The sequence below is a fragment of the Pteropus alecto genome, unplaced genomic scaffold, assembly GCF_000325575.1.
Source record: "Pteropus alecto unplaced genomic scaffold, ASM32557v1 scaffold287, whole genome shotgun sequence".
Taxonomy (NCBI): domain Eukaryota; kingdom Metazoa; phylum Chordata; class Mammalia; order Chiroptera; family Pteropodidae; genus Pteropus; species Pteropus alecto.
This window is the reverse complement of record NW_006439718.1, coordinates 2,103,546-2,116,084: the sequence shown is the minus strand read 5'-3', so window position 1 is coordinate 2,116,084 and position 12,539 is coordinate 2,103,546. Positions and strand designations below refer to the sequence as shown.

General features: G+C 33.4%; 1 protein-coding gene across 3 annotated transcripts in view; it reads left to right on the top strand.

Annotated features, from left to right (window-relative positions):
- Nucleotides 1-12,539, top strand: part of PARG (poly(ADP-ribose) glycohydrolase) — a 115,461-nt gene that overhangs the window by 57,143 nt on the left and 45,779 nt on the right. For all 3 annotated transcript variants that reach the window (XM_006916931.3, XM_015593247.2, XM_015593248.2), the window contains 3 exons: nt 2,661-2,740; nt 6,490-6,550; nt 10,632-10,707. In XM_006916931.3, coding sequence (XP_006916993.1) covers nt 2,661-2,740; nt 6,490-6,550; nt 10,632-10,707 — 217 coding nt within the window. The remainder of the gene's footprint in view (nt 1-2,660; nt 2,741-6,489; nt 6,551-10,631; nt 10,708-12,539) is intronic.

Genomic DNA, 12,539 nt, shown 5'->3' with positions numbered 1-12,539 from the left:
TTATGCGTATGGAAAGAAAAACACCGGTTAATAAATATCTGACCCTTGATTGACTTATTCCCTTAAAAATAAAAACTTTTATTTAGAACAAAAGAGAGGTTGTCAGACTAGCTTTTTTTCTGTTTGCGTTCTTTCATAATCTATAATTATCATTCAGTTAAATGCCAAAATGTCTTCCCTATGTGGAGAGGGGTTATTATGGCCTACTTTATGTTCATATGTGTGCATACACACCTGCTGACTCGAAAAATGCCTTCAAATATTCATACCTAGTACTTGAAAATCTAAATTTAAAAAAAAATGGTGTTGAAAAGTTAAAAAATTGGATGGTGCTTGATTATTATGAGAAGACCTCATTCTCTTTGAGTCTCTTGTCTTTTTTTCATTGTCTGTCTTTCTCTCTGTGTAAGTTTCTTTTTCTCATACCCTTACTTTGTCTCCAGCCCATTTCTGTTGATCTCTTCTCTGTCTTCCCTGCTCTATCTTTCTGTCTCTCCTTTCTGGTGCACCATCCTCAGTTCCTTTGTCTTCCTCCTCCCTCCCAAAAGCTGTCCCTTGGATAATATATCACTCTTGTGATAACTTTCACTCATGCTGTTTGCCTGTGTTTTTATGTTATTTTTTACTTGTTTTCATTCGAGGAAAATTCATTTTATTTGGGTGGCTATACATAGTGCTATAAAGTTTCACAGCAGCAAAGTCTGAGAATTGACACAAAGGTTTTAAACCTATGTCATATCCCCTGACTTACTCAATACCTCCCCCTTCCCTCCCCACCTCCATCCCATGCACACTTCTCTGCTCTATCAGGAAGATGGGAAAGCATATTTGGTTACATAGTGATATGAAATTAGTTTTGGGGGCAGTGAATAGATTCTCCTTGATTTGTACCTCTAAGGTTTGGACCTCAAAAATAAACACTGCTGCTCATTTGTAGTGGGTGATAATAACAGCCACATAATCTTTAAGAAAGTCGATATTATGAGGATAATAAATCTGTAGTCCTAAGAGGCTCCTAATGTTAATAATTTGTCATCATGGTTATTATGAAATTTATGAACTTACACGTGATTTTACACAGAGCTGACTATATGGAGAAGCTAGGGACATTTTTTATGTTTTGGAGAATTCTTAAGGGCAACAGCCATTTTCTCCTCATAATGCAACAGTTCTGTGGAATAGGAACTTTTCCCCCTAAATTGAATTATATTGTACATAGATTCATCTCTAAAAAAAGGTGATGGCTGTCTTTTTATATCAATACTGCTTTCCTTTACTAAGCGCGAACCTGGAAAAGAATTTTGCAATGGATCCCACGGTATTTATTTAGTAAATCTTATTTCTTACAGGATGCTTAATTAAACTGCCAAGTAGCTTTTTCATTTTGACTGTCATTCTTATTTAAACAAACTGTTCTGGTTGATGTGTTGCAAAAGGAACTAAGCTGAAACTTATACTCTCAAAGATCCTTTCTTTTGGTAGGCAGCTGGATTTTTAAGAGTATAATAAACGTTTTAGATAAAGAAGATCCTTTAGATGAGTAAAAAATATTACAAAGGACTATTAAAAAATTAATTTTTAAAAAATCAATTAGATTTTGGATTTGGTTGAAATGCTTTCTGACAGTATTCTTTTCAGGAAATAAATATTCAAATAAATTGTTTTCTCAGAATTTCAGGTCACTAAAATTAGTCATTTGAAATCTGCATTTCCTTCCCTTTTCCTAATTCATTTCACTTGCTCAATAGAATTTTCTCATGGAATTAACTTTTTCCCTCTGCAAAGTTACATAAGCTTGCTTTTCTAATCATGAAAATTTTTCCTCATTTTGGTACTTATTAAAGTGAACTTTTACTTGAAGCGTTCTGGTTTTAAAGCCAGGGTATATGACTAGAGACAGATGAATAATACCACATCATTTATAGCCACGGAATTTCTCTATAATTTTTAAATGCCTTTGGAAAGCTAAATATTGTGCCTAAAAGCATGCTTTTGTGTTTGAAGTCTTTTAGTGAAGAACTTACTCAGTCATATGCTTCCAAAGCCCTGCTTTTCTTTCCTCAGGATAAATTGCATTATGTGTTACCAATAACAATGCCACATCATTTCAAAAAAAAACTAAATTAAGAAGTACAAGTCCAGGTTACTGGAAACTAGATGACATAGAGTTGGGATTGTTTTGATTGCCATGCAAATGGTATATTTGTTTAACCAAGGTTGGTTAGTCCCCCAACATCCTGCTAGTAGTTGTTGTTGTTGTTGTCACCTCCCCCACTACCCCTACAACACAAACAATCGTAGGGATTTTTCAGATACCATTTTTGTTCAATCATTTAACTACCTAGTAAATTTGTGAATTATAAGTAGTATTTGCCATTGGGAAAATGATCAAGCATTAACTCACTGGCCTAATTGACTTTGGGGGACCAGATGGTGCCTTCTCCCTCGAGGAAGATATATTGGAGAGTCGTGGTTAGAGAGCACCATCTGACTTGAACACCTTTTAAGAAGCCTGCTTCTAGTTGGTTTCAGTCCTCTCCGGATCTCATTCTGGAAGAATTACTTCTTTTATTACTTAGTAGCAATATAGACTTAGTTTTTTGTGAATCATTAAGGCATTTTAAATTGTCCTTCATCCTCTTATTTTTGGTCTCTTTCAGGTTGTTTGAAGGACGTTCATCAAGAAAACCAGAGAAACTTAAAACGCTTTTCTGCTACTTCAGAAGAGTCACAGAGAAAAGTAAATTTCTTTCATTCTTTCTATAATGTTTATCACTGATGGGGACAGTTCAGATCAAGAATATTTTGTGTTCAAAGTATACCTTCCTGTTCAAAGTGCACCTTCTTGCCCAAACTAAATAATCCAGTATTATAATCTAGATTTTTTTTGCGTATGTTCAGTATATGCATAAATGTGTGCTATGAATGTGTGTGGGGTTTACATACCCTGAAATTAGACCAGTGTAACATACCCTAATGGATTTACATGAATAAAGTCAATAAATTAATACTTTCAAAAGAAAGTAAATTGACCAGAAAATACATTTTGGGTGTTCTTTATTTAAAGAAGCATTGACTTTTGCAATTAGTTTATTTGTAGAGGTCCACTAATTCGTTACCTTCCTACAGATCCCTCTCTTTTATGCCTCTTTTAAACTCTTTGTAGAGTTCTTATAAAACAGTGTTGTACTTAATGTTCACATGTCAGTCTTCCTCTGTTGGATCTCAGCCATCTTGTTTTCCCTGAGGTTAATGGTAACAACTGAGGCAGTGGTGGTAAATATCTAACCAGTGCAGGTGGTGACTAGCTGATTCTAGATTGGCATTGCCACTCTTATCCTAGGAGCTGAGTGGCCAGAGATAAGTTTCTTAACATATCTAAGTCTCAGTTTCCTCATCTGTAAAATAGAATAATAATAATAATCACTTCATAGGGTAGTTATAAATATTAAATGAGAAGTTACATGCTTAATAAATGTTAACTATTATCAATGGGTAGCCTTTCCTGCAAATTGGTTATAAAGAAAACCAGAACATCTCAAAAGTTTGCTTTTGCTAGGTCAACTCTGGTCAAGTGAAATGAATTCTTTTCACTTCTGGTCATCCAGGTTGTAGGATTGTCTTACATCATTGAATCATTTTAAGGTTATTTTTCTCATATCCTTCCTTTAGTAAGTAATCTCCCATTATGGTGTACTTGGCACTCCTCCCCCCCCGCCCCGAATGTATTGTTATTATTGGACATTGTTCAGATTTTTTGAAAGGAATCAATTATCAGAATTTTGGAATTCAAGGGGAAAATGATATGCTTCTTTAACAGAAGGTTATTTATTTCTCAGCTTATCAATTTTTAGTTTTGTGCTCTGTACTAAATGAAATATTAAGGAAAATGAAGGCTCATTGAAACATATGATACATTAAACCAAATTAGAATTTGTAATACTTTATCACAAAAATGAGTACATTTTTTGCTATTCTAAATCTAAGTAGAATGAATTCCATTATTATACCTAAGTAATTTTCAGAGTTTACTTTCTGTCCTTTGAATCAAATCATGATATCCTCTCTAAAGGCTAACTTGTCTTTCTGTTTCAGGATTTTAAATAATTTGAGGAAAAAAGCTAAAATTTTGTTTTTTTCAACTAGAAATTTATAAACCATCATGAGTATTAGGAATGAGTCACGCTGGAAAAATATATTGTAATTAGACATTTTATCTTCTGGCTTTTTCACTATACATGGTAATTTAGTTCTTTGTGGAAATATAGTGAACATGCTGTAGGTTTTCAGGATGTAAAGCTACAGGTTTAAGGAGAAAATAAGTGGAATAAGAAAGATTTGCAATTTAATGATTACTTTATGTAGAAGTTGGGGAGTCTACTGAATAGAAACTATATTAAAAATATAGAAATGTTTTAAAAGTATCATATATTTCATCAAATCTAGGACATCATAGATGATGGGAAATACCATTATATTATATACCACTAAGAAGGGAAAAAACTCAGGATGAGGAGTCATAGGAGACCTTTCTTATAAAGCTGGTATACCAAAGGTCTGTACCCTTAGTCTAAGGATAAATGAGAAGTTAACCTGGCCTTGCAGAAAAGGGACTATAAACAAGCTGAAAATGTCATCCTTGGAACTAGGTAGAGAGGGGACAAAAATATCTCCCATGAGAATTTGAACCACCAGCCCAAGTTTGGGGTCTGAAGTCATATTAGCAGTGTGATCCACAAAAACCTGCAACAGAGGATTTAATTCACACTGATCTCAGGTCAGTGGTGCTGTCAGATGACAGCAATAGTGGATGCATGTCTTCTACAGAAAAATTCAACTTTAATCCAAACCAATAACAATGATTAGATACCTTTGACAATGAAAGATATATCCCATTTTTGGAAATTTAATACCTGAAAAAATGTGCTTTTTAGAATTGATAAAATATAGTTCCATCAGGACCAACTGTTCATTGTTGTCAAACATCAATATTTTTTTGCAATGAAGATCTTGAGACTGAAAGATTTTAAAGAGCTTTCTGAATTAAATTATTTTCAGTATAGTTTTAGATAAAGAATTTTGTAGATGGAGTATTTAAAAATTGATGATTCATATGCAGTATATATTGTGATTTATTAAAGGAAATATTTGATTAACCTAAATAACCTATTCTGGCATGAAATGTACCTTTTCATGGAAGAAAGATAATAGGCATACTCTCAAAGTATTTTTGTTATTATATCTAAAGAGCCATGGTTTTCTGCCTTTTCTTTTGCTTTGCAGTGTTTATTTATGAATTTCTTTTGGTCTCTCCTGGTGTATATGAAGCATATTTAATGTTCTTACTTCTCTGCTAAGCTACTGAAAGATGATACAGACCTTAGTTTCCCGTTAATAGAATTACTTCACTAGTGTTTGAATTGTTTGACCTCTTGTGAGTTTTAAATGTGCTGTCCAATTGTCTTTTAAAGAAAGTTAGACTTTTAAAGAATACTTTATAACCCAAGTTAACAAAATTCTATTTTCTAATATAACTACTCCATATGATTTTTGAGTTGTTACTGCTTTTGACTGAAAGCAGAGAAATATGGAATTATTCAGAGGAATGAAATGATTGCTCAGTTTTCATTTGGACTCTACCACCATTATCGCTAATAGTTCCTGACATATTTCTCTTTACTTAATGCTTTCTTTTTTTCTTTTAAACAGAAGAAAACAAAGAATCTGGCCTTTTTAGTTTGTTCTTTGATTGGAATCAACAGATTACTTTTGGCCAGCTGATTTATTTGTTGTTTTCACCACTAGTTAAAAAGGAAAACTAACAAAAAAGGATCTTCTAAAATTATACTGTTTTTATCCTCTCATATCTATTGCTCCTTGAAAACTATGTCATCTGTCTTCTCAAAGTAATTCTGCCTTCTGGCTAAGGAGCCTTATAAGTAGAGCAACTGCATATCATCTAAGTCCTGGATTTGGCTGTGTCAACTCCAGAGGCATGCCAACAATTTTCTCTTTTAATCCTAGACATTTTATTTCATTATAAAACACATAAATATGTCTACATTCACCAGTGTTTAGGTGTAGGGTTGAAGTTCATCTTTGAGAAGGAGTCTACGGATTAAAATTTAGATTTGTTTTTGTTGTATAAGCTACACCCATTATATACCTTCCCCCACCCGCCCCAATTATTTCTTTAAAATATATGCACTTTGGAAAATGTCACTAAAAAGCACCAGTGCTCAAATTCGCTTAGTGTTTTGCTGTTGTTTGTATAGTTTTGTGTATTAGTGTGAGGGCTGTTTCATAGAAAGATTTCCTACTATAAGGATATTATTTTAAATCAATCTTCTGTTGTATTATAACACTAGGTTTGATATTTCCTGATTAGTTTTATAGCCATTGTTAGACCCATTCTTTTACTGAATATATATAATCTTTTTAAAATTGAAACTTATTCTGGGTGTGTTTTTTCTTTTATTGCTTTTGTAGAACCTACTGGGTTGGTGACATTTACAAGACAGAGCCTTGAAGATTTTCCAGAGTGGGAAAGGTAATAATAATAAAAATAATCCTGGAATCTTAGAATTAGAAGGACACTTTTACCACTAGAAGTTTTAATTTACAGCGCCTTAAAAGATGGGTTTCCAGTCTCTTAATTGCCCTAGTGCTAGGGAATTTCTTCTCATAAGCAATCAATCCATTGATAGCACTTGTTAGAAAGTTTGTGCCTTTTAAATAAAAGTCTGCAACATTTTGACGTCTATTCTTTTGCCTTATTTTTGTCTTGTGAAACAAAGTCCTATTTAGAATTAAGGAGTTTTATGTGTAAAGATACTAATATTAAATGGAACACCAATATATAATGCTCCTCTTTACTCTCCTTTTTTGGTTAGTGTTTGTATTTTATGGCTTTTCTTCCTGAAGGACAAGATTAGGAAAAGTTTTTTAATATTCTTATTAAACTAAAATGTAAATAGTAATTACCTAGAATTTGTGTGAGGGACAAGAATTTCTATGTCTGGTTGTCCATTGGCATATCTGTGGAAGTTGCTAATTCACAGGTTTTTTTTTTATTATTATTTATCTAAAATTACTGAGGAGAAAATAATCAGTCTGAGTTGATTCAGATTTCTTAATAGTTAACACATTTTCTAATCTAGAGCAAATCCCCAAAGCACTTAAAGGAGAATGGATCAATTTTTTCAATGTACATGAGGACATGATCAGACATACTAAATGCAATCTTTTTGGTGTGCATTCATGTTAACCATGCCTCTCATTTTCACTTGCTAATAACTTTTATTGTAGTTTGTAATTGTTTTGTTTGGAATTAGTGATGAAAGGGACTCACTCTAAAGGGAGTTAACTTGAGAAGGCATATCTGTTTAGGTGGCATTCCCATGGTGTTTTTATTCATTAGCGATGCTTATTTGTGCAGTGAAAGAAAAACTTATTTAGGAGGCTGACTGCATGGCTGAGATGATTATTAATAGAAGTAGATAAAAGAAAAAGGAAAACAAAATTGAAACAAATGAAGAAAACATGTACAGTATTTCGGAATCATGGCATATTAGAGATGAAAGGGACCCCAGGAAGTCATCTGATCCAGCTGCCTACTAAAAATATCAATCAACTTGATAATACTTATGACAGAGACTAGACAGCTTCAGTGATGGAAAATTCACTGTTTCACCTCAGTTGGCCTCTTAAATTATTATCTAATACTTTCACTCACTAAAAAATTCTTTCTTCATAATTCCACCTCCATTCTTGGTTCTTCCTTCTGGAACTACAATAATTTTTATTTATTTATTTATTTTTTTAACATTTAGCCCTCCTTCATGTATCTTAATGCTTTTTTGACTCACCCCACCTCTAACAATGCACACAGGTACATACTAAAATTACTCATTTCTTCTATTTCACATGTAATAGGAATTCTAAACCCTTTATCTCTGCTCTCTACACATCCCAGGCCATTGGTTCCTGTTAACATATGGTGCCTAGAACTAAAAATAACAATCTGCTATATTATTCACCCAGACCAGAGTACAGAGGATTGCTTTTCTTAGCTCTTCTATTAGTCTCTAGTAGGAATACAAGTATTTTGTTCACGTCATTTTGGTATAGATTTTATAGATCATTCAGAGGGCTTGTTTTTAATTCAGCTCAGGATCTGTACACTGCCTCTGACATTCATTTGGTTGTAGTGTGAAAGGACACTTATTTGTATATTACCACCTGGGACAGAAGGGATAGATCAAAATACAGAGATCTACGAGGCTGTTCTGTCTGTTAACTTTACCCTTAAGTAAGATCTAGATATTTCTTTTAACTTGGATAGGCAGAATTTAACTTGGTAACCTTTCTAACTTAAAAAAATATTTTTGGATCTCTGTTTTGTTTTAGCTGCTTCATAAATGAGTTGAATGTAACTAAACTCAATCTCCCAGATTTCAGAGAACCAGAAACATGCATTCACTTAAACAGGGAGGATGAAGAAGAGATGAGGATTGTTGGTATTCCCAAGAGTAAGGGGCTAAACAGGTCCCAGGAAGTTGGAGCCTTTTCTGATTTCCAAGTTTCTGGCATGTTTTAGTTACCCCTGTGATTATCAGTAAATACCTTAGTCAGGCTTAGTTAATCACAGAGAGCCAGAACAGGCTATGTCTTTGATTCCTGGGGCAGTGGAATGGAGGATTTGCTGGGGCCAGAAAGGAGACCTGTCAGGAAGTTGGAAGATGATTTTTAAAAAAGTTTCTAGCAATTTCATAATTTTATTGAGAACTGTGCTATAATTTGACATGGAGAATTATTGACAACAGTTGAGATTTCTGTTTTGAAGTCCTGACTGACAAACCAGAGATTTCTGGTTTATGCTGCTGTATCATTTCAGTAGTATCCTCAAAGGTGGTCTCCCTTGGAATAAAATGGCTAGGAAAGAGGGATTTGGAAGGTAATTTTTCTAAAAGTATAGCATACCGGTTAAGTAAGAGCTTGGACCATTGACTTGGGCTACCTGGGTTTAAATATTTATTGCTTCATATTTACTAGCCTTGAGCAGATTACTTAACTGCTTCCTCTGCATTGTCTTCCCATCTGTAAAAGAAGGTAGTGATAGGGTTATTGTGAGGATTAAATGAGTTAAAAAATAATACAAACAAAGTTCTTAGAACAAAACCTATACTAAATTACCTTCCAAGTTTAAGGCTATAAATCTGTTGGATTGAAGCCTAACCAGAAATGTATTTGGACTTACTGAAACCAGGCAGAAAGCAAATCCCAGTAAGTAAATAGCGCTTCCCTAGCTAAATTGTTTTTAAAAGTATGTAATTGATTTAAAAAATATATAATTCCCCTCCCCCCAAAATTAGTGCCATCCTTATACAAGTTAGGGGTTTGGGTCTCATCTGTTACTTTCTATAATAATTTATATTTTATTCTGTAAGTAATTGAGAGAATATCTACTAAGGAAAAATGTTATCAAATGCTATTAATAAAATGGAATTGGTTTTTTAATATAATGTAAACCAGATAAACACTTTTCGGGTCCCTGTCTAGATATGAAAATCAAACTGACAAAGACAGATAGATTAACAGGAGAAAAGCATACAGATTTATTTTACATAAGTTTTACATGACATGGGAGCCTTCATAAGGAAATGAATACCCAAACCTAGCCTTGGGCAGATTACTTTTGTACTCTTATGCTAGGTTTGATGAAGAGCAGTCATGGAGAAATAGAATAGGTTAAGGAGTATGAATTATTGAGGTAAACTGAGAGAGACAGTGTGGCGTGTTTGTTAGGTGGCCTGTTATGATTTTTCTTGGGATCCCTTTGTCATCTAATATATCATCTAATAATGAGGTTTCTCTTTACCTTTGGCTATAGGGAGGGTACCGCTCACAGAGGGTTTTATGGCCTGTTTCAGGGAAAGGGGGCGGCGGGGTCCAGGTGACCATCTTGGTTCTGCCATTCTCTCAGGCTTCTTCAGCTTAAAATATTCAGTATGCCAAGGTGCCTTATTTTGGGGTGGCATGTCTTGTATGCCATAAACAACTTAGTTGCCATGGTGTATAAAAATGAAAGAAAATAGTTGTGACTTACAGATACTAGATTCATCTGTCAATTTTATTAATATAAAAATATCATAGATCAGAATTTCTGTGTCATGTATTTTCATTAAGACCACCCACATACACATACAGTTATTGACCAATGAAAATAAAGCCTATCTGAGAATCATATATGATTTATTCTAAAGTGTTTCTATATTTTTCCTTAGGTTGACAATCTAACATAATAATAAAATTTTATAGATCTTAATCTTTTTATAATTTGAGAAGTTTTCAAATCTTAAAGAGGAGAAACTGATATTTTGTAGGTGAAAAATAGGTTTCAAAAGAGTATATTATCGCATTTTAATTTAAAAATGTACATTTTTTCATATTACAATAAGAAAATGGGAGAACACATACTAAGAAAGTTAACAGTAGGAATCTATTTCTGGCTTTTGAGATTTGGAGTGATTCTAATTTTTTTTATGTAGCTAATGTATATTTTCAGATTTTTCTGTAATGAAATACTTACCATTAAAAAATAAATAAGGGAATATATTTTTAAATCATAGATGTGAAAAACCCCTGACTCGACTGCATGTCACTTATGAAGGTACCATAGAAGGAAATGGTCAAGGCATGCTACAGGTAGGTCAATCACAGCATTGTGTGTGTGTTTGGGACTTTCTCTTGTCAAGCTTCTGACAGCAAAAGGAGTTTGAAAAGCTGTTTATTTATCTCCTAAGCTGATTTAATGCAAAGAAGCATGATAGCAGAATGGAGAAAAACACCAAACAGATCATCTTGACAGCCTTGGTAATATTGTTACTTGCCCAGTGTGTGTTCTCTATTTCTTACATGTGCCTCTTTAAAAAGCCTTTGACAGAAAATCCCAAGATCTGGACAACATCAGGCCTCTTGGTTCAGATGTAGATTGTGGATTGACAGTGGAGGAAGTTCCCAGGGTATGGTCTTGACAAGCTGTCACCAGTTTTGTTCTTTTTCTTTAAAGGCTCTTGCTCTGCCCTAAATGATGACCAGTTTGAGATGTTTTTCTGCCACCAACCTTGTTTGGGACTAGGAGGCAGATGTCTAAAACTGATTGATAAGAAAGTCCTTTCTCTCATATATAATTGTTTTAGGCACACTATGCTTGATGTCTTTTTCCTGTTTTAGAGTAGGTTAATTTTGTCCATCTCTCCAAACTTTGTTATTAATCTATGTTACTGCCTTTATTGCAAGCAAAGTGTAAAAAATATATTGAGCCTGTAAATTGCTCTGTGACTAGACTTCATTGTCGTCTTATGTATATATGTGTGTGTATATATATATACACATGTGTATATATACACACACATATATACATATATATATATAATTTGTAAAAAGGAATTTACAAGTAAAACACTCTGTATATCTAGCTTTAAAATGATGTAACACCTAACCTGAACATGTGTTTTCCTTTTGCTTTATAGTGATCTTTCCTTTAAATTATCAATCAGAAAGAAATGTTAGTGATTTGTGTTCTTATCTCATTTATAAGAGCATTGTAATCTCAGTTCTCTTTGAAAGAATCTTGTACATTATTTCATTTATACTGGGAATAGCTGATTTTTCTTCTTGGATCCTTATTTGATGCATACATTAAGTCAGAAGCTAAACAAAGCGCTTGACAGAGAATGGACTGATTTGTTTGAATAACAATGTTTATTGTCAAATGACTAGACTGATTTGCATTTGGCTAGTTATATGATGCTCTTAGTGTCTAATACAGATTCTTTTTAGAATTGCCTTTTATTTAGACATATTTGTACTTGAAATCTTCAAATAGGCAAGTTATGTTTTTGTTTTAAATCACCTCATAGTGATTATTTGAGATTGTAAACAAAAATACTTAGGATAACTGAATTAATATTTGTCCTGTACTTAAAATTGTTTTAAATTTGTATTTAATTAGTACCTTTTCTTTGATTTAAAATAATAATTTTAAATCTATTTAAAACAATAATTTCTAATGTAGTTAACATTTATTTTTTCTTTTAAAGATCTAGAATTTAATAAGGCACAGTCTATTAGGACTAAGGCACTCTTTTTCCAAAACCTCTGTAGCCAGTCTTCTGGCCAGTATGGCTATGTTGGTGAGAGTCCAGTGTTGGCCAGGCAGCCCACACTCTTGCATAGCAAGGACTTGGAATGGAAATGATCATTGATGATAACAGCAAGTGCCCTTCTGGAGCTGGAAGAGAACAGCTGAAACACCATCGAACCCTTTGGGCTGAGCTCCAAAGGCTTTTTTTTTTCCTCCAGCTTTATTGAAATATAATAGACAATCAATTGCTCGTATTTATGTTGTACAATTCAATGAGATTTTTTTTTTTCAATTGTTGGCATACAATAACATGCCAGTTTCAGTTGTACAGCATAGTAATCAGAGATTCACATAACTTGCAAAGCAATCACCCCACAAAATCTAGTACCCA